General features: G+C 38.6%; 3 protein-coding genes across 3 annotated transcripts in view; 2 read left to right on the top strand and 1 right to left on the bottom strand.

Moving 5' to 3' along the window:
- Positions 1 to 22345, top strand: part of LOC149503315 (uncharacterized) — a 238845-nt gene that overhangs the window by 67293 nt on the left and 149207 nt on the right. The gene's annotated exons all lie outside the window — the stretch shown is intronic.
- LOC149503317 (kazal-type trypsin inhibitor-like) lies at positions 13906 to 19771 on the top strand. The gene is made up of 3 exons (XM_089737822.1): positions 13906 to 14164; positions 18874 to 19098; positions 19545 to 19771. The coding sequence occupies exons 1-2, from the start codon at positions 14149 to 14151 to the stop codon at positions 19083 to 19085; spliced, it is 228 nt and encodes a 75-aa protein (XP_089593948.1). The 5' UTR covers positions 13906 to 14148; the 3' UTR covers positions 19086 to 19098; positions 19545 to 19771.
- LOC114242411 (mitochondrial coenzyme A diphosphatase NUDT8) lies at positions 19492 to 21016 on the bottom strand. Its single transcript, XM_089737763.1, has one exon. It carries the CDS (start codon positions 20916 to 20918, stop codon positions 20262 to 20264), a length of 657 nt encoding a protein of 218 aa, XP_089593889.1. The 5' UTR covers positions 20919 to 21016; the 3' UTR covers positions 19492 to 20261.

Raw genomic sequence — 22345 nt, 5'->3', positions numbered from 1 at the left:
TTTGAAAGTGAAAATTTTTTTTTATCTTGTCATGTTTGTCCGATATAATTAATTAATTCCATTAATTAATAATTTTCTGTTTAATTGATAATTCAAGAAATTCAATTCATCCATTATTTGTGAATTATAATTTTGGCACTTTTGGTAAAAATTAATAATCAAAATGTTTTAATCAATTTATTTCCTTGAAGATTTAAAATAATAATCGATTTTTCTATTTTCTGGAATCAAAGAAATGTAATTAGTTTTGTTTTTTATGTAGTATAATTTTGAACCATTCTTAGTGTCAAATTTATAATTGCTAGAAAAAAAAACAAATATATATTTATGTTTTTGAAATACCTATATATCATATAATAAAGTTTCTGCAATTTCTGCAATTTTTTTTTATGTTGAAAAATAAAATATATAAATTAGGTATACGTTTAAGTAAAATTCCAGTATTGGGGCGGATTTTTTTCCGGTGCCCAGGAGCAGTATTAAGTCTAAATGCGGCCCTAATCATATTATGTAAAATCTATATTTAGTTCGTCCTTGTTTTCATCCAAGTCATAGAATAACACACTTAATATTTAAGACCTCAAATGTATCACAATCAGTTGAGTCGTAAAATGTGGAACAATTCGTTGACAAATAATTCATGAATGAAATCTATATCAATATAATACAAGGAAAACATATCGCGACCCTGATCACTTTGAAATGGAAAATAAATATTTATTCGTCTCGATATTGACACAGTAGTCATTGTGTTTACAAATATCCGTATTTTCCTTGTGGGCTTTAGCAGAAATTATACGCGTGTACCGGCAATAAGTTTAACACGAAAATGTGATATATTAAACACAAGAACTGCTATATTATTGTTTTGCGATTATTCGCAGTCTGTTTTTTTTTGTTTTTTTTTTTTGCTATACAATTACAATGTAGGATTAATAAGTTAGTAGCTACTAAGGTTTGGAGGTATGTAAGTATTAGCCTCGCGTTATAAAGACTTTTGAGGTCAGATTTTATGAAGTAATAACAAAAAGGAATCTCAAAACTATTTTAACTAATTTTAGCCGGGGCCGAACCCCCGACGAGTTCCCCGCGCCTAGTGGACGCGCGGCTATAGGGGGCTGGTCTGTGACTGCGAACCGCGGCACAGTGGGTCGATTCTATGATTTTAGTGACTTAGGGACCAACTTTGTTTTTTTACAACTACTTTTTTTTTTACAAACAACTAATTTTTTTTATGTAGATAGATAGAGCTCGTTAATCTCAATAATAATTGTTTTGGGCAAAAATTACAAAAACTTTATAGTTTGGTCAGAAAAATGTGTTTTGTGATTTTTTTGTATGGAGCGGGTCACATTAAATTAAATTTCTGCTAAGTACCGCGAGGTCCCGCTTTGAAACTTTATTTTCCTTATACCTTGTCTAGTCTACTATCATTTGATGCTATGAACATGTGCATAAAGTTGCAACTCTGCCAAATAAATGGATCGAAAAAATTTAATAAATACATAGAATAAAAACCTTTATATTTTTTTTCGTAAGTGCTTTTAAGTTAAATTTGATATGGATTAGTAAGTAAAAGCACGTAATGATACCCATAATTAAATAATACCTAACAACAATACATTTAGTAGGTCTCTAATTATGCAATCTCTCTAAATATTATATATTTTGTTTCACCTTTCGATCTTTGGGTCAGAAGACGAAAGAAGATTGTGTAAAATATCCTCATTAGTCGACGTTCTACTTCTCATTCTTGAATAACATCTCTCTGTATATTTCCGAAAATCTTTATTGCGAGCTTCCGCTGCCTCTTCCGAGAGTTTACCTATACGAATGGCACCAAAGTTCTTCATTATTATATATCACTGCCATGTGCCAACAATTTATGGATACTGGAAGGCATATATAATACCAGGGATATAAATTAACATACAATTCTGCAGTATATCTAAAAAATTCCGAAAAATTGGAAATGCGCTCTCCAGATGCAACAGAGTGAAGAATCACGTGAAACCTTTACGTATTCCTGTTATGCGGGCTGTTTCTTCTGCATCCCTGAAAAATCTTCTGTCAGTATTGCCATCATTGGTTGTTCCTACTCCTTGCTTGACAACATCTATAAGTAAACCGCATTCCTTTTTAAACGCTTGCTGTATAGCACTTTTTCTGGTTGTTATTTTTTCTTTGTCATCGCCCCTTGCAACTCCATTTCTTGAAGTCCAAACGATAAGACGTAAACAAAATAAAGTGTCATTTAAAAAATTATCTCACAGGAAACTACATACGATGAAAAAATTGTGAAGTAATAAAATTATATTTACCGATATGAAGTAAGCACTCCATGCATTTTATCCAGGCATGTAAAGATGGCATTCCATACTGGAATATTTCTTCATTATTTTCTCTTTGATAAGCAAGTCACTCCAAAAAACTCTGACGGTTTTGCTTTGCAAATATCACAGACAGCAGAAAATGTTTCTGAAAAATATGAGGTTATTTTGCCGTCTATCATCATCATGTGCAATTGATGCTTAACTTCAACTTGTTTGATTTTTGATGGCTGAAGTCTTTCTATTTCTTCTGTTATGCTAGCTTTTATAATTGTCACTGTTGGCTGCGTTTCTTTTGTAAATTTAAACATTATTGGACGGCAATAAAAAGTTGATGAGGGTAGGTCGTTTTCCCAAACAATTGTTCCATCAAATTTCTGAAGCCTTATAGGAACTAGACTTTGACCTGGGGCTCTATCAAAGCCTATTTGCTTATAAGCAATAGCTCTCTTGCAGAGTCCAAATCCGAAGTAATCACATCTAAAAGCCTATATAGCGCCAAGTTTAGTAATGCTTGCATTTTAATAGCAGCTCCTTCTTCAGTAATAATTGCCTCGTCTTACCCTGGATAACATTTGGTCTTTTCTTGCTTAATTTTATATTAAGAAGGGTATAAATCAGACCCATTTTCACTTGCTGCTTCTCTTAGGTTTATATACTGCCACTTAATTTAAGTGAAACTAATATTGCCTTATCGGGAGAATATGTACTACTTTTCACTTTACTTGTAATTAAATACTTATTAACTTTTTCTAGATCTTCGGGGTGATTTTGACAAGTGGTTCATTATTTCTCCTACATCTTCATTTCTAGTGTTTCTCAAACTAGCAATTTTAGTAGCTTTCATTTCATCCGGGGATAACGAAAGCGATTGGTAAATTTGTTCAATGCGTCTTCGTTTTTGCCTGGATCCCAATTCTTAAAAAGGTTTTCGAGGTGCAAAAATAGATGTCGAGGCTTCTGTAGTACATTTGAGGGTGGTACATTTTCAAAATCTTGAGTATTAGAAATCTCGAGCCTTTCATGTGCAGTGTTGATAGCTTCAGGTATCATTCCTTCGGGCCAGTTTATTGCACATTCTAACCAATCACATTTTTTTCTTATAAACTGTGCTAACATGCGACTACTTCGTTTCCATATTGCACTTATATTTGAACAAAATTGCGTACAGAATTTTTGGAGCTCAACATTTTTCTCTTCGGTCACGTTTATTTGATTTTGTAGGAATTGAAAGAGTTTTTTATTATCAGACAGCGACTGTAGTTGCTCTTTTAAAATCATAAATAATCCTAAATTGTTAACAAAATTACCAATTATAACGGAAACAGCAAGATCACAACGACAATCACGAGATGTTAGTAGTAGTACGAATAAACGAACACTTGTTAGTATATAATAAACATGGTCACTTTATACTTCCAGAGACAAACAAATGTTTACTATATTTTCTACTACCCAGTAATGGCTACTTAACTAATTATCCTCATTAAATAATGTTAACTATCTTAATAATTAGAGAGATTGCTTAATTAGAGACCTACTAAATGTATTGTTGTTAGGTATTATTTAATTATGGGTATCATTACGTGCTTTTACTTACTAATCCATATCAAATTTAACTTAAAAGCACTTACGAAAAAAAATATAAAGGTTTTTATTCTATGTATTTATTAAATTTTTTCGATCCATTTATTTGGCAGAGTTGCAACTTTATGCACATGTTCATAGCATCAAATGATAGTAGACTAGACAAGGTATAAGGAAAATAAAGTTTCAAAGCGGGACCTCGCGGTACTTAGCAGGAATTTAATTTAATGTGACCCGCTCCATACAAAAAAATCACAAAACACATTTTTCTGACCAAACTATAAAGTTTTTGTAATTTTTGCCCAAAACAATTATTATTGAGATTAACGAGCTCTATCTATCTACATAAAAAAATTTATAAAAAAACAAAGTTGGTCCCTAAGTCACTAAAATCACAGTATCGACCCACTGTGCGCGGGCCCAATGATGTTTTCAGGACCCTACCCACTAAGCGATTCCCCTGCTCTCTTCCTCCAAATGTCCAACCCCTTCGGAGGTCAGAGCCCGAATGAGATAAAGGGTTACTGCGGTCAGCACTACAACCAGACGATGCAGCTCACCCCAACGGCGTCCGGCCAACGGAGCCTTCGAGGCGAATTGAAGGTTCTGAAACGTCGGCCGACACGGTACGGAAACCCGTCAGGCCGCCCAGACGGTGCCGCTGGTGTCCCGGAATACCCCGCTGGACCAGAACCAGCCTGCCGGGCTGGAACGCGATACACCGTCAAACGGTTGCTGTTTTATTTTATTACTCCTTGACAGGGTGCTAGGATGCTGGTAGTGCGCCGCGCAGCCTCAACCCCCTCAGGTCGCCTTATTATCTTCGCCGGGGGGAAAATACACAAGTCTAAATTGGCCCGTTTTTTAGATGGCTGGGCTAGGTCGTTAGTCGGGGCAAGAATTTGGCCATTTACGATCAATGACCAGCAGTAGATAGTAAAATGAGAGAAAAACACGTAATCTAGGAGTATGCAGCTCACTAATCACTCCTTTTGAATGTCATTTTTAGTAATCGTAAATTTATCATAGTCAGAGTTACCCATTATCCTAACATTCTCAGTGCTTTAGTCGAACTCGTCTCGCCTCGACTAAGGCAAAGAGTTCGACGAGCGAACTAACCCATAGACAAACACCACTGAGTTTCTCGCCGGATCTTCTCAGCGGATCGCGATTCTGATCCGGTGGTAGACTCTGCAAAGCACTGCTCTTGTTTGAGCTAATGTTAGCAAATTATCTCAGGTTGAGCCCGTGAGCTCACCTACCAGTCTGCGCGTAGCTTAAATAGCCTCTTAGGCTACTCAGTGAATAGGTAGGAAAAAAAGCAATCTATTATGTTTATTTGTGGCTATTAATAGAACCTTAGTTTCAAAGTTCAAACGTTGTTGTTCGAATTACAGATTCCCGGAAAACAGTCGTCCAATGGAAAATCGCTGAGGTTTGAGTACGTCATTGCTTCTTTGAATCAAAATATTAATAAATGTGAGACTGAATTACAATGAATGTTTTTAGTTTTCAGAAATCGTATGATTAGTATAAATTACCAAATTACGAGTATGTATAATATCTATAATAAATAATAGTTCTCTCGGTTCTATTGAAACTAGGCGCGGTCTATAGATTGGCCGCGGGATTCACGATGTGAGTGCCATTTCGAGACGTCCAATCTCTGAAGAAATTGTTTTTTTTTTGTTGCCAGACGACAAACAAGCATTCGCCATACTCATAAAGTGCCAGGGGCACAGCCGAGCCCCTGTTTGCTGTTCAGGACTCTTCCCAAAGATCGCTTAAAGACGGATGTAGTGTAGGCAAACACCGTGACAGAGAGCCGGATGTTGTATAGCAAATAAGACCAGGGCCCTGAAACTGCGATACTTAATTTATATTTATTACGTCGTCTCAATTTTTTTCGTCCGTGTGTTGCATGTCGCGTGACGGTCGGCCGCGGAGTAGGGATAAAGTGATAAGATAAATATTTTTTTGATAGAAACTATCGACATCTTGTAGCGCATGCCCCTAAATTTAAATGTTGTTAAAGTTAAGACATTTAATTATTGTGTTATTAAACACAGAAAAATAAAAATTAATAAATCATACAAGTCTTTATTTGTTATAGACATATTGATTAAATTTCATCCATTAGTGGTAGCTGAAAATTTACAAAATCCTTCATTAAAAATAAAACATAGGATAGGTAGTATATTGCTGCGATCTACAGTAGCAATGAGAAACCAATCGAAGCAAAGCCATCTAGTGGCCGACGCATGTAAACATTTTGTTGAATGCTCGAGTTGCATAACTATAACTAGTTTATGTGTATTATCTATGAATACGACCTCTAGACTGTTAATGAATACAGTGGTTCCAGATACTACTATGCATGATTCTTGCTCCGGTAGAAGGGGGTGCGATGATAAAAAGAAGGTGAAGGGATCATTATTTCGAACATTTCTTCAGTGAACACCCCATTGAAGATACCGTACCAAGCTCACAGAGAACTAAGTCCCTTCACAGACCCAAAGGTTCGATCCTTGAGAAGGAGATTTTGCGACAATCCAAGCGGCCCTGTTGTCAAGGACAAACGGGAGTAGTTGGTATTTGGTAAGTAATTACAGGTTTTATATTAATACGTATGTCTGTTCATGTGTATACGTATGTGTTATATACTCGTAATTGTTTTAGTTTTTTTTTATTGCTTAGATGGTTGGACGATCTTACAGCCCACCTGGTGTGAAGTGGTTACTGGAGCCCATAGACATCTACAATGCGCCACCCACCTTGAGATTTAAGTTCTAAGGTCTCAGTATAGTTAGAACGGTTGCCCTACCCTTCAAACCGAAACGCATTACTGCTTCACGGCAGAAATAGGCAGGGTGGTGGTACCTACCCGCGCCGACTCACAAGAGGTCCTACCACCAACAAACGGAATTATCGGTAGTTCGGTACCGGTTACTTACCACCAGTAGTTCAGATGAGGGTTGGTGCTTCCCGCTTCCGTAGGTTTAACCCGCGATTCCCTACAAGTGACCCCTGGGTGGTGCTAAACGGGAGCCGAAAACATAACCGGTGGTAGGACTTAGTCCGACTGGCTGGCGACCACCCTCCAACTAGAGTCCGCCGCCAAATAGCCTAGCTGTGTTCCGGCGTGTGGGTTGGAGAGCCAGTTCTATCCCTTCCCTTTCCCCTTCCTTGTTGTGGGTGAGTCTTGGTGACGCCTGGAACTTGCGGAGCAGACGTGCGTGCGAACTCACGGGGCGTGATTGTTTGACGGGGGTATAGGGAGACCCAGTGAAACGGTACCCGCTGCCGCCCGCTGGTCAGTAGGGGACCTGAACCCGGGTGTCTCTACTAAACTCCGCCCCGGGAAGCTGTCCCGCCAACCGGTGTAAAATTCTGTCGTGCGGTCGTCGTGCCGGAGTCGGAGACCGGAGTGGATCCCGGCGATCGCACGCAGAGTGGACTGGGGGCCCTTCCATGCCCTGCGTCAGTCTCTCACGCAACCCGTGGTCGAGCACGTACTATGTTCCGCGCTTCATTCAGGTGTTGCCTCGATCTCACCTCTAACATCCTACCTCTCCTTATCCTACTCTCCGGAAATATAACAACTTAATTAATGAAGTCGAAAAAAAAGAAAAGGGTTTTACAGGCGGCTCCCCATTCCACATTTAATGTGGATTTCAGCAATGTCAGGGGCCTACATAGCAACCTTGACGCCGTACACCACCACCTTGAGACGGCGCAGCCTGCCCTGCTTTTTTTAACGGAGACGCAGATATCTGCTCCGGATGATACCTCATACCTTGAATACCCCGGCTACGTATTGGAGCACAACTTCCTGCGTAAAGCCGGGGTGTGCGTATTCGTCCGGGCTGATGTCTGTTGTCGCCGTCTTCGGGGCCTCGAACAACGGGACCTGTCCCTCTTGTGGCTGCGCGTAGATCACGGGGGCCGTAGCCGAATCTACGCGTGCCTGTACAGGTCCCACAGCAGTGATGCAGGTTCAGCTCTGTTTGAGCATGTGCAAGAGGGGACTAACCGCGTGCTTGAGCAGTACCCATCTGCGGAGGTGGTGGTTCTTGGAGACTTTAACGCTCACCACCAAGAGTGGTTGGGGTCCAGAACCACTGACCTCCCGGGTCGGACTGCCTACGATTTCGCCTTGGCCTACGGCTTCTCCCAGCTGGTGACACAGCCCACCCGTGTCCCAGATATCGAGGGGCACGAGCCTTCTTTGTTGGACCTTCTGCTGACCACAGATCCGGTCGGATACAGTGTGGTGGTCGACGCTCCGCTTGGATCGTCTGATCACTGCCTTATTCGTGCTGCCGTACCACTCTCTCGTCCTGATCGTCGAACGACGACCGGGTATCGAAGAGTTTGGCGGTATATGTCAGCAGATTGGGATGGATTACGTGAATTTTACGCATCCTAGCCATGGGGGCGGTTCTGCTTTTCCTCTGCTGATCCTGACGTCTGTGCGGACCGTCTTAAAGACGTGGTGCTCCAGGGGATGGAATTGTTTATTCCCTCCTCTGAAGTGCCCGTTGGGGGTCGCAGCAGACCCTGGTATAATAATGCCAGCAGGGATGCTGCACACCTCAAGCGGTCCGCATACGTGGCATGGCATAATGCCAGGAGACGTCGGAATCCTAACATCTCAGGGGAAAGGCGGAAATATAACGCCGCTTCCAGGTCCTACAAGAAGGTTATTGCCAGGGCGAAATCGGAGCACGTTGCTAGAATTGGCGAGCGACTGAAGAGCTATCCCTCTGGGAGCCGTGCTTTTTGGTCGCTCGCCAAAGCTGCAGAAGGTAACTTTTGCAGGTCTAGTCTCCCACCACTACGCAAGTCCGATGACAGTCTGGCCCATAGTGCGAAAGAGAAGGCTGACCTTCTGGTCAAACTCTTCGCCTCGAACTCGACTGTGGACGACGGGGGTGCCACACCACCGAACATCCTCCGGTGTGATAGTTCCCTGCCGGAGATCTGCTTTACACAGTGTGCAGTCAGGCGGGAACTCCGACTCCTGGACGTCCATAAGTCGAGCGGGCCAGACGGCATCCCTGCAGTGGTTCTGAAAACGTGCGCCCCTGAGCTGACGCCTGCGCTAACGCGTTTGTATCGCCTCTCTTATTGCACTAACAGGGTTCCGTCTTCATGGAAGACTGCCCACGTCCACCCTATCCCCAAGAAGGGTGACCGGTCGGACCCATCGAGCTATAGGCCTATCGCGATAACTTCCTTGCTTTCCAAGGTGATGGAGCGAATAATTAATATACAACTCCTGAAGTATCTGGAGGATCGCCAGCTGATCAGTGACCGACAGTACGGTTTCCGTCACGGTCGCTCAGCTGGCGATCTTCTTGTATACCTTACTCACAGGTGGGCTGAAGCCTTGGAGAGCAAGGGCGAGGCTCTTGCTGTGAGCCTTGATATCGCGAAGGCCTTTGACAGGGTCTGGCATAGGGCACTTCTATCGAAGTTACCATCTTACGGAATCCCCGAGGGTCTCTGCAAGTGGATCGCTAGCTTTTTGGATGGGCGGAGCATCACGGTCGTTGTAGACGGTGACTGTTCTGATACCATGACCATTAACGCTGGCGTTCCACAAGGCTCGGTGCTCTCCCCCACGCTTTTCATCCTGTATATCAATGACATGCTGTCTATTGATGGCATGCATTGCTATGCGGATGACAGCACGGGGGATGCGCGATATATCGGCCATCAGAGTCTCTCTCGGAGCGTGGTGCAAGAGAGACGATCAAAACTTGTGTCTGAAGTGGAGAACTCTCTGGGGCGAGTCTCCGAATGGGGTGAATTGAACTTGGTTCAATTCAACCCGATAAAGACACAAGTTTGCGCGTTCACTGCGAAGAAGGACCCCTTTGTCATGGCGCCGCAATTCCAAGGAGTATCCCTGCAACCTTCCGAGAGTATCGGGATACTTGGGGTCGACATTTCGAGCGATGTCCAGTTTCGGAGTCATTTGGAAGGCAAAGCCAAGTTGGCGTCCAAAATGCTGGGAGTCCTCAACAGAGCGAAGCGGTACTTCACGCCTGGACAAAGACTTTTGCTTTATAAAGCACAAGTCCGGCCTCGCATGGAGTACTGCTCCCATCTCTGGGCTGGGGCTCCCAAATACCAGCTTCTTCCATTTGACTCCATACAGAGGAGGGCCGCTCGGATTGTCGATAATCCCATTCTCTCGGATCGTTTGGAGCCTCTGGGTCTGCGGAGGGACTTCGGTTCCCTCTGTATTTTGTACCGTATGTTCCATGGGGAGTGCTCTGAGGAATTGTTCGAGATGATACCAGCATCTCGTTTTTACCATCGCACCGCCCGCCACCGGAGTAGAGTTCATCCATACTACCTGGAGCCACTGCGATCATCCACAGTGCGTTTCCAGAGATCTTTTTTGCCACGTACCATCCGGCTATGGAATGAGCTCCCCTCCACGGTGTTTCCCGAGCGCTATGACATGTCCTTCTTCAAACGAGGCTTGTGGAGAGTATTAAGCGGTAGGCAGCGGCTTGGCTCTGCCCCTGGCATTGCTGAAGTCCATGGGCGACGGTAACCACTCACCATCAGGTGGGCCGTATGCCCGTCTGCCTACAAAGGCAATAAAAAAAAAAAAAAAAAAAAAAAAAAAAAAAAAAAAAAAAAAAAAAAAAAAAAAAAAAAAAAAAAAAAAAAAAAAAAAAAAAGATGAGTTAATGAGCTCCTAGTCCACCTGGTGTCAAGTAGTCACCAGACCTCAACCACCTATTCCGCCATCCAACTTGAGATGAGACAGACACGGACACGAGTTCTAAGTCTTAGTTCTATATTACAATGGCTGTACTGCCGTTCCAACTTGAACGCATTACTGCTTCGCGGCAGAAATAGGCGGGGTGATGGTACCTACTCGTGTGAGCTCACGAGACGCCCTACCACCATGGTAACTACGTAAAATTTACGCAAAATACAATTTATCTAGTTCGATTTTTATTACACGATGTTATTCCTTGATTGTGTACAAGTCATTCGTCGTCACATTTGAAATACGTATTTCATTAGAAAAATTGTCACTTAACTACAGAAATTATTAGAAAAAACTCCCCTAAATAATATAACAAAATTCTTAGTAATCGCCTTGTTGTGTAAAGTCTGTGTAAAGCCTTATTGTATTGCGGCTTGTTTTCAAAAGAGATCGAATAAGCTTCTTAAAAATAAAGACAAATACAATTCCTAATATTGATAAAACAACTATAAACATAAATACAAATTATGAATAATAGTTTTTGTTTGTTTGCATTCATTTATAAAACCAACAATAAATTATCACTATAAAAGAGAACAATGATTACAGGAAATTGTTTGAAGCGCTTCGAAGTAAAGACCGGATAATCATTTATTACGTAAATAAATAATAAACATAAATAAAAACACTAAAATCCAAATTTAGCTGTACAAATTGGATTAAAAGTGTTGTTAATAATAAAAATAATTATGTACATTCAAATGTCTTTATTATGTACGTTATTTTTAAGTCGTTCCGGACTGGGTGTTTTTAAGTAAATACATACTCGTATATGCATGTAGAATTGGGGTCGCGGCGCATTAAACAAAATTATTCCACTGTTACACTTTTATTCTTCTTTTCCAAAATCTTCTATATTAAAATAATGAAATTACAGTTTTTTACGCCTTGCTCACTTAAACCGTCGCCATCTTGCTTTTCTCTGTCATTCCGTCTGTCATTCTCTGTTCCCTTTCTCACCGTTTTCTCTCACTTACATCGTAACGTTCCGCTCCGTTGCACACTCTTTTCATACGTTCCGTTTTTACCAATCCTACATTTATAACGTCTGAAGTCCGATATCGACTATTTCGCCCGTCAAATCGGAACACATGTCCTTTTCGGGGCGGACAATATATAGGAATTTAAGAATATAGGACTAGGATAGAAATATCATCCGGACGGGTTCAGTCCGCGTTACCACCAGCAATTATAGGCCACCAGTAGGTAGACACCGACTTGACTCGGTAGGTAGCTGCTCGGCTCTGCCCCTGGTATTACTTACTATAGGCGACGGTAATCACTCAACATCAGGACCTTAAGCTCGTCGTCTGCCTACAAGGGCTATAAAAAAAAAATATGTTTCCAAGCTGATATAAATCTCTCCGTTGATTTTAGATACTTTATCTTGGAATTGATTCATGAACATGTATCTTCGAAAATTTCAAATCCAGTATAAAACAGTGCCCCTAGCGGGAAACGTAGGCAAACGTTCCAACTCCATACAAATTTGAGTTAACTTTTACGCTATCGAGAACGTTAAAAAATTCGCACTAAACCGTGTCGAATCTACGAAGACTTCGAAAATAGTATTTTGTAAATCAAAGTACTTGTATGTCTGGAGTTCGTTTAACTCAAAATGTCAAAGCAACTTGTGACATACATCTATCAGTAACCAGGGTTTTTTTTATTGAATTCATTACCCCGTTGTAGAATTTTTGTTACACTGGACGGGCAGACTTGCTCACGGGCTATCCGGAGTGGTTACCGGAATATGTATATCACAACGTGAATGCTGCTACCCACCTTAAGACTCGAGGGCTCCGCTTAACTTCTTACGAAGCTATGAATAAATAAATGATCAATCCCTTCGTAATCGTGTAAAATAGACAGAAGTATTCATCAAGTGTTTGAATAATTAAACAAATAAAATTATTTAAACGTTGCGTTGGAACCTAGGTACAGTCGATGAGATTATTATTAAAAAAATTATTCTAAAAATTCATAATTCGTAATTCATAAGCAAAGAAAATCGTACTTAATTGTACTCATACGATACTAAGCAGAGATACGGTACAAATTGTCTTTATTAGTTTAGTTGGAGAGTGAAACTCTTAAAATTTACGTTTCGTAGTTACAAGATATCAATACAGTCAAAACGCAAACCTTGAAATGTGAGGTCCAAGTTTAACTACAGCGATCCTATCCTTCGATCGAGAACTCAATTTTTTTAGACTAGATGTTTATACCGAGCTAAGACCTTAACCTTAAGCTTAAGCTTAAGACCGACAACACGCCTTGCCATCGATACTTAAAATTTGTATTAGAGCTTGTAAACACGAAAATGAGTTAAACACACTGCATTATACCAAGGATATGTTGAAAAGCAACATCTGAGACACGCTATGAATACATTCAACAGTAAAACTATGGTATGTATCATCGATCAACAATAGTTACCGTCTGTTTGTTGTAGATCGACTAGGATAGTCAGTCTTAACGAAGAATATGAATATGGTGACAAGTGAATAGTGCTAATATGTATGTACAAGCTTTCGGGCGTTCGTGAATTTTAAACAAACCCTATAAATCTTAGGAGTGGGATGGTGGCGTCACAGTTGGGGGCGTAAAGATCTCGAACTTGCGATACGCTGATGTTATCGCATTAGTGACGTCATCAGAAGGGGAAATGCAGGAGCGACGTCTGGTTATAGTTAGCGAGGAAATGGGACTAAAGATCAACCAGTCCAAAACAAAGATCATGATCGGTAGTGGCACTCATAGTGACGGGTAAAGTGGATGGAAGACGGTCCAGAGGTCGGAGGCCGAAAAAGATGGAGTGACCAAGTGTCTGAGTATCTGGACATGAGACTGAGCCACGCACTTTACTGTGCCACTGACAGACATAAGAGGCTACAAATTACAAAAAAAGGTCACAGGCGGGCGCATCACGATGCTCAGCAATGAGCGATCGACTGAAGGAGGAGGATAAATCTTAAAATTGAACTATTTCAAATAGAGATATTTTCGGTAAGCTTTACCTGCAATTGTTTCCACTGCCTATAGCGATGTATGTAACTACTATGTAATCGGTTCATCACCTACACAAAATCCCCGACAATTACGCGTCATTGGATCGAACACCCATTACGAACACAGCCAGCATCGCTTTGATTCACAAATTATAATAATATGCTGAATATAAATAGTATAAATTGTTGCGAACTACACATTGTGTATCCAGTGACGCGTAATTTATCTTGGATTGACACTCGAAGGAGCTGTAATCGATTATTTTATTATACTCGTTAGATTGTCGAGAGGAATTGCCTCGATAAAACTGGTTTGAGTACAAATTGCAACCTGTATAAAATACTAAAGTACAAAATAACAATCGTGAAAGTGAATTAACGGTGCCCTACGAAGACGTGTTGCACATACCGACAACCTCCCGCTATGGATTTTAAAGTTTGTGAGTATACTTCACGTGTAATTTCGAGATGTTTTTTGTGCTTTCGGTAGTTGAATAGATTATAATTGAAACTTACAACACTAAACATTCAATATCGAAGCGACAGTTAAGTATCGTCTTAAAAGTAGATCATTGTTATAGCGTGTTTGATGTTTTTTGTCCAGTATTAGAGAAAGCCACTTTCTTTATATGGCTTCGTAGCCATTTGAAAAGGTTTAATACTCGTTTAACTGCGTATACAAAGCCAAATAGTATTATTACCTTAAATCGAACCACGTATAGGTAGAGTTTCAAAGCTGCACACAACAAAGATACCTGTATATTTAATTTTAATGGCTATTTTAAATTATAGACCATGCTTTCGATTCTTATAAATCGAAATTGAATCACACAGATTTCGAAGAGCTCACTGTCCTATGGTTAAAAACAAATCACTATATTTACAAATTGTTTTCAAACATACGATAGCTGCGGACACTATAGACTGCACCGGGCAGACACAAGAAGGGTCTTACCATTCTCCACTATTGCGTGACAAGTGCGCTGTAACCAAAAAAATATACTTATCGACACATTCTTTGTCCTAAGACAATAACGCTATTCTCATGGTGTGCTATTAATTTTTTTTAAAAAGATATAGTACAGTAAAGTAGGAAGTTATCGTGCGATAATTTCAAATTTGAAATATACCTACATTTTAAGTAAACCGTTTTTAATGTAATGATAATAATGCAAATTCTTTGTATTAATGCGGCTAATTTCCCGCATGGGAATGCCGCGGGTCATTGGCTTTGAAATAACGGCAGCAAGGTATTTCTGCAGTTGCAGTTGAAACATCAGGTTAAAGGCTGCTCGCACAGCGCATATTTTCTAAATTAAATCAACTTTTCATATATATGTATTGTTCAGTCCCCATATAATTAATTGAAACTTATTCAAAATGCATAAAGTTTCGAACATCAAGAAACATTTCGTCTATTACGGTAAGCATGTTAAATTATTACGTTAGCTACATGATTACTTTCAATTCAATTCCACCCTATCAATTTGTATAGTAGTAACACATACATCAAAATAAAATTACGTAATAAATTAATTTCACTGATTACTCGAGGTAGCGAGTATGTTAAATTTCTGAACGTCAAAGTGTCAGCGAGTGACGTCCGCCATGACACTATTCCTCTTTCAAATCTAGCCGCCAAGAGCGACGCATCGATTTTATATTTCTTTTATATTCAGTCTTTAATTTGTCATATAAGGACAAATAAATATCTCAAAAATAATAAATACAGTCCACACTCATTTACCGCAACGCAACAAATTAGCACTTTCGTCATCTCTGAACAAAACCAGCCAAAATGTAGTCAGCATTCCCGATGCATTTGTAGGGATAGTTGAATTATTCGAAAATACGGATAAGATTTAAACTTTATTTATGCCTAACGATTTTTAGACAATACAAGAACAAGCGGTAACTCTCCTCTTGCAGGTAACAAGCCTCAGTAGGTGTATACAAACTGGACCTAGACAGCTGTCTCACACAGTATGCAGCATCAGACTCGAATTTTTTTTTTATGGGTTAGATTGGTGGACGAGCTCACAGCCCACCTGGTGTTAAGTGGTTACCGGAGCCCATAAACATCTACAACGTAAATGCCACCATCCACCTCGAGATATGAGCTCTAAGGTCTCAGTATACATAGTTACAACGGCTGCCCCACCCTTCAAACCGAAACGCATTACTGCTTCACGGCAGAAATAGGCAGGGTGGTGGTACCTACCCGTGCAGACTCACAAGAAGTCCTACCCCCAGTATTCGATTATAGTCAAAGAGGTCAATGCTATGTATTGTCAAACTTCCAGTCTATTCTTTCTTTTAGCTTTTGGTTTGAGACTTCGACTTCAAGGTGTGACCTCACAACTCCCCTTCTCATTATTGAATAAATAAATAAAGGGAACCTGCGGATGAGCTTACAGTTTATTAACCATGGAACTGTTACGAAAATCTTTTAAATTTTAATTCAATCACAACATTGTAACTAGTCAGGTCATAAGTATTGTCACACAGTAAAAACTTTTCTTTTAGAATGCTGGCCACAAAAAAGTTTATTGAATTCGAATTTCGAATTGTTCATGAAAATTAAAATGTATAATTTTAGAATTTTACTTATTTTTAAATATGGAGTGGACGCTTAAAGAAGACCGCGTTGCAGTTATTGCGTTGCATCGTTGCGGTTACGCGCTAATTCAAATTTTTAACATACTGAAAATTTTGAATATAACCAAAAGATTCGTTTATCGTACCATCAAACGATACAATGAAGACTCTAGTGTATATGACAGGTCAAAAAGTGGTCGCCCTCGGTCTGTTAGGACTCCAGCAGTGATAAAAGCTGTGAAGGCGTGTATTCAAAGAAATCCCAAACGTAAGCAGAAACTGTTGGCCCTTCAGATGGGGTTAAGCAGAACCACGGTGAAAAGGGTGTTAAATGAAGACTTAGGGCTTCGGGCATATCGAAGAAAAACAGGACATCGTTTGAATGCTCGTCTAATGGACCTGAGACTGAAGAGATGCCGCGCTTTGTTGAAGCGGTACGCGGGAAAAAAATATCGGGAAATTCTTTTTTCGGATGAAAAAGTTTTTACCGTAGAAGAGAGCTACAACAAACAAAACGATAAGATGTACGCACACAGTAGTGAAGAAGCGAGCAACCGTATTCCGCGTGTCCAACGAGGTCATTTTCCATCCTCGCTCATGGTATGGTTGGGAGTTTCTTAATAAAATCACGGAGGTCATTTTGAATAAACTTTAGTGTCATAATAATCTATATTTTGTTAAGTTCATTTTGGTATATGAATGGTTATATAATGAATAAACTTGTTTCAATTATTTTACATTAAACATGTGACAGAATTTATGACCTGACTAGGTATACTAAGTTCCTTTCGAATATTTCAAAATTTTATATTATCACCTAAATCAAATAAAAGATTATTTCCCATAATAATATTTTTTAATTATATATTGGCAGAATAGTTTCAAACTACTAAATAAACTATATACTTATACCAAACTAAAAATAAAACTAGATAATGTAAAAAATCGATCGCTGCGCTCACACGGCAGGGTGCTCAAGAGGCTGGCGGCATCATTTCCCCGTTGAATGGCCAGGCTCAACCTTTGTCCGAAATGCGCGCCAGCCTTTGGATCCCCATGGAACTTTATGTATTCATATATAAAAAAAATAAACGAAAAGTGGTTAGAAATGTCGGAAATAATATACTTATAGACAATAAAAACCATAGATTAAACCGTAAAAGTATTTTTTTACGAATACCAACAGTAATTACTAACTAAAAATAGCTTTGCTAATTAACAGACAAATATTCATGAGCTGTAAGCCCGCAGTCGCACATTGAGTTTTATACGTTCAATGACCAATCCCGCATGTCAACAGTTTGGAAATTAATTTTTCACGCATCTAATGTATGGTAGCAGTAATTAGTATGCATGCTCGTATAATCGCAATGGAATTAATTTTTTTTCAATATTTAAAGTGCACGTTGACTGACTGGTAATGTAATATTGTGTCCTTAACTCAAATATTAAGTGTATTTATTATCTATGATGCTTAATGAGAGTTTTATAACGTTCTCGATAGCGTAAAAAGTCGGCCACTCACATGCGCGCAAACATTCGTACAATGTACGAATATTTGCGCGCATGTGAAGGGCCGTCAAACATTCATTCGCAAACTTAGCGGCTGTGCAAATGGGTTCGGTACTCAATTTGCGAACCCGTTTGCGCTTTCTCCTACACTTGTTTACGAATGTCTCACGAATTTCTCCTCCTTTTTAATTCGTCAACATTGAAGAGAAAAAGAGTTTTGAATTATTTCCCAGACATCATTAACAGCCATGCTGTTTTTATGGGACTTCTTTTGATGAAGATACGCTACACAGTAGACATCACGATCTATGAAAATAGCGAAACGTCCGTTGCCTTCGCAATCCTGGGCGCAACTGGTCACACGAATGTGTGGGAGACCACGCGAATGATCGCGGTTCGCGCGCTTTGATATCTGTTAAAAAACCGACACAGCTTGGAAAACCACGAATGCAGCGAAAACTTTGCATAATCATTTGCAAATGTCGTCCTACACTTGCGGGTTTGCGTATTCGTGTGAATGTGAGTGACCGGTGTAAAACTTAACTCAATTTGTATTGAGTTAGAACGTTTACCGCTAGGGGCGCTGTTCCAACTGCATACAAATTGTATTAACTTTTACAATATCGAGAACGTTAAAAAACTCACACCAAGCACACTGTTCACGTGGTGATCTTTAAAGGCTTCGTAATCACAACACGCTACCCTTAACTGTCTGTTGGATATTTTTAAATTGTTTAAAAATAGTTATGGAACTAGTTACATACTAGTACCATCCTGATTTTTCTGTAAGATAAAATGAGTTGGTTATTATTGTAAATTCGTATTGAAATATTCATAGTTACTTAGAGTCTTATCTGAGAGATGATCTGCCAACAGGTATTAAGGAGGATTTTTAATTAGGGTAGTTACTAGAAATTTCATCTGAATTAATGCAATTGAGCTCATAAGCCCTGAAGAATTATATAACTATAACTTTCCATAATACCTAAATATTATTATTAACTCGATCAAGTCATTCAGTTGCTTTTTTAATTCACAGTATTCCTGCTGATCGTTGCCTTGGCCTGGTGTGCAAGCGGAGAGTTCTTGAAGCCGTCTTGTCCGTGCGGCCGAGTGTACCAACCTGTTTGCACTTCCTTGGGTATTACGTACAATAATTTCTGTGAGTTCGAATGCGGCGTAAACTTCATGAAAGAAAAATATGGGAAAGACGACTTTATCGTAGCTTATGATAGATGCGACGGGCAGTAAGCTGATGTGCTAGGTAGGTACCCATTTAATTCACAAATTCACTTTGTTTATTTAATTCATTAAATTCAATTTGTTCGTTTATGAGTAAAAAAAAAATGTTTCATTCTGATGTAAGAAATTTTTTAAGAATTCTTTTTTCTCGTACATTTTAGGATAATTTGCAAAAATATGAGTTACATTAATTAAAATTACTTCTTCAATTTAATCTCCCTTTTAATTTTTACGGATTTCCATTCAATTTTCAAATGTTGACATATAAAACTTTAGTGACAACGATAACTTGTGAAGTATTTGAAACATCAGAAATAATAAATTCAAGGTCATACTTTAAATAGATTTAACCGATGATCTTACACATTCAATAAATTATTAACATGGAATGTTGACTAGTTTGAGAACTTTGATATGTTTAAATATGTATTATATATTTATTACAATAACACATTTTTATTGTTTCAGATTTATTAATTTTCACTCCCATTGTGCGATTCACTTCACACTGTTACAATTTTATGGAAAGGAATGCATTGATACAGATTTAATATGTGTTCTAGATATCACAAGCCACAGAAACACAATAAAAACACTTCTGAGCCAAAACATACTCTCAATAGAAATTTTGTAGTTCAATTTATAAAATGATTTATACTCTGTACAAAGAAAAAATAAAATTACCATTATATACATTTTGTTGTTTGTCATTATTAACAACAATAATAATATATTGCGACTGGGTCACTTTTTTACTCTTGCTTCTTGCGTTGATAATCCTAATATTGAGGGTCGTAACCTCACTGAATAACTTTCTCCTGACAATCCAACACCCTCTCTGTCTATCCTCAGCGGTGTTGCTGGCAACATGGACTGAGGTGATGAGAGTCGAGTTTATCTAGTCCTGCATCGGAGTCCAGAGCATTGGACTTGTGCGTCTGGTCTTCTTCCGAATACCTGGCCAGTTATCAGCAGATTATCTAATTTGTCAATTATCTTTCTGGCAATGTGTCCAAAAATGTATTTTTTTACTATCACAGTTTATTTAATTATTCTAATTTATACTTAAAACCTTTATCAATATTTTATATTGAAACATGAATACAAAAATTAAGGTATATACTTATTTAAGTCATTTAGTACCTATCTATCCATGTAGATCGATACATATTTTAACATCACCGCTCAGAGTTTAGAAGGCATTAGTTCATCCAAAGTGAATTTTCTTCTCATGAAATTGACATTATATAACTTTTCAGGTAAAAAACATGATAAGAATAAATGAGTGATCATTCCTGTTATTCCCCAAATTTTATGCTTTTCATTCAAAAATACAGGTATTATTATACCGTCATACTCTAAGTGTGCATGATTATTAACATCACAAAATGTTTTCATTGGAACTGTGAATATTTCCTCAACTTCTCCTAGATTAGGTCTAAGATTATCTCTGTGGTAATTTCCAAGTAGGCCTATAACTGGTGTTATAGCTATATTTCTATCACGACCCTGGACTTGAGGCATTTTACTCCAAATATCGATGTGTTCACGAGATATTCCAATTTCCTCTTCAGTTTCCCGTAAAGCAGTTTCATAAACATCTTCATTTTTATCCATTTTACCACCAGGAAAAGAAACTTGTCCGCTGTGATTGCTCAAATTAGATGATCTTAGAGTATATAACAGGCAAACTTGGTCGTTTTCAACACATAATGGTACTAAAACCGAGGCTTTCGTTTTATACGTTACCTCTTTGCTTAAAAATATTGGAAGTTCTTTTAGCTTTGATATGCATATCGATCGAGTAACTGCATTCAGCAATACTTCTGGTGATAATGACATACTTATTTACTAATTTATAAGTCAATAAGAATTAATTTGCAGTAGAATTAAAACCTAAAAGGAGGGAGATCAAAGGTTACTATCTCAAATATAATAAGTGTTTAATCTATGGCACAGAACACTATTACTTCTAGCGAAGATCTATGGTTACTATTTACCTACTATTTTTAATGTGTTGATAAAACTAGACATTTTTGGTTTGTCTGAACAGGCAAAGAGATTACAGCTCATAGAACCAAACGCTTTGTAACCAATGCAAAAGCCATGCCATGCCAGGAGATTATATTCCATCCCATATCATCTGATTTCATTTCATTTAATTTAATCTCAGTTGATTAATTTGGGTTTCCTTCGTTTTTTATTATTCATAAGCTAGAGTAAAACGTTTTGATACTTTTTTTCTTATAGCGGTTCATTCTGTGATACATGCAAATATAAAAATTTATGTAATGATCAAGGATAATTTTAGAAAATCTTACTGTGGCGAATTTGGGGTTCGAAATTGAGATGAAAACTCCAATTACTCTGTTCATGAATTTATTGATTAATTATAGGCTATCAGAACTTGAAAATGGTTCCAAATAGTGCACATCCATAAAAAAGTCTTCATCGGAAGAGGAAGACGACGAAGGCGCAGTATTTTTGCCATCTTTCCTCTTTTTACCAGGCGTACTAAATACGCCTCTGTTAGATCTGCCTTCAGCAACAATTTGTCTTATGGTAGTATTAGAAACACCTGAAATACACCAAAGTTTAGTATACATAATACACAACACAAAGTATCAAGACGTGTCATTCCTACTTACCAGTCAATGCTTGGACATGGCTTAATATCGATGATTGTGTTTGTTCTGCACCTTGTTCATCAAGTATTCTTTGATAAACATTGAAAACAATATTTCTTGCTTGCGATCGAAGAGGTTTCTTCGACATTTTCACCACTTTTTAAAGGAAATTTTAAGCCAAAGCAAAAACAATTCCTCGAAATTTCAGTTTTGACAGATGACTTTTTTTTGTTGCCATATGAAAATCGCTATTTTTTTCCTTTTATTTGCCATCAGATTCTGGTAGACCTATATATCGCGAATTATGAAAATCTTATTACTTGACGCTGGCTAATACACAAACCGTGCCGGAGCCAAAATATAAAAAAGAAGAAGAGTCTAATCTCTCAAATACCTACTTAGTACCGTATGTGTATTAGGCACTGAAGTATGAAACCTAGGTCTATGGTATTAGGTCTAATCTAAAATTCAAAGTCAACTGAACATACAACCTACTAGAGGAAATTACTAAGGTATCTACCAACCAACCTACAGAAGGAACTAAAGTACGTAGGTAGGTAGAAAATGATTAATTTGAGACGTTAATCAACTGGGATGAAATTAAATGAAATTAGATGATATGGAATGAAATATAATCTTAGT

Source organism: Bombyx mandarina, chromosome 03, assembly GCF_030267445.1.
Source record: "Bombyx mandarina strain Sakado chromosome 03, ASM3026744v2".
Lineage (NCBI taxonomy): Eukaryota > Metazoa > Arthropoda > Insecta > Lepidoptera > Bombycidae > Bombyx > Bombyx mandarina.
The sequence above is the reverse complement of the archived record's forward strand: the minus strand, read 5'-3'. Positions and strand labels throughout refer to the sequence as shown.

Excerpts from the sequence above, each read along its gene's own strand:
- LOC114242411 (XM_089737763.1), bottom strand. The coding sequence starts at position 20,918 with ATGTCATTATCACCAGAAGTATTGCTGAATGCAGTTACTCGATCGATA.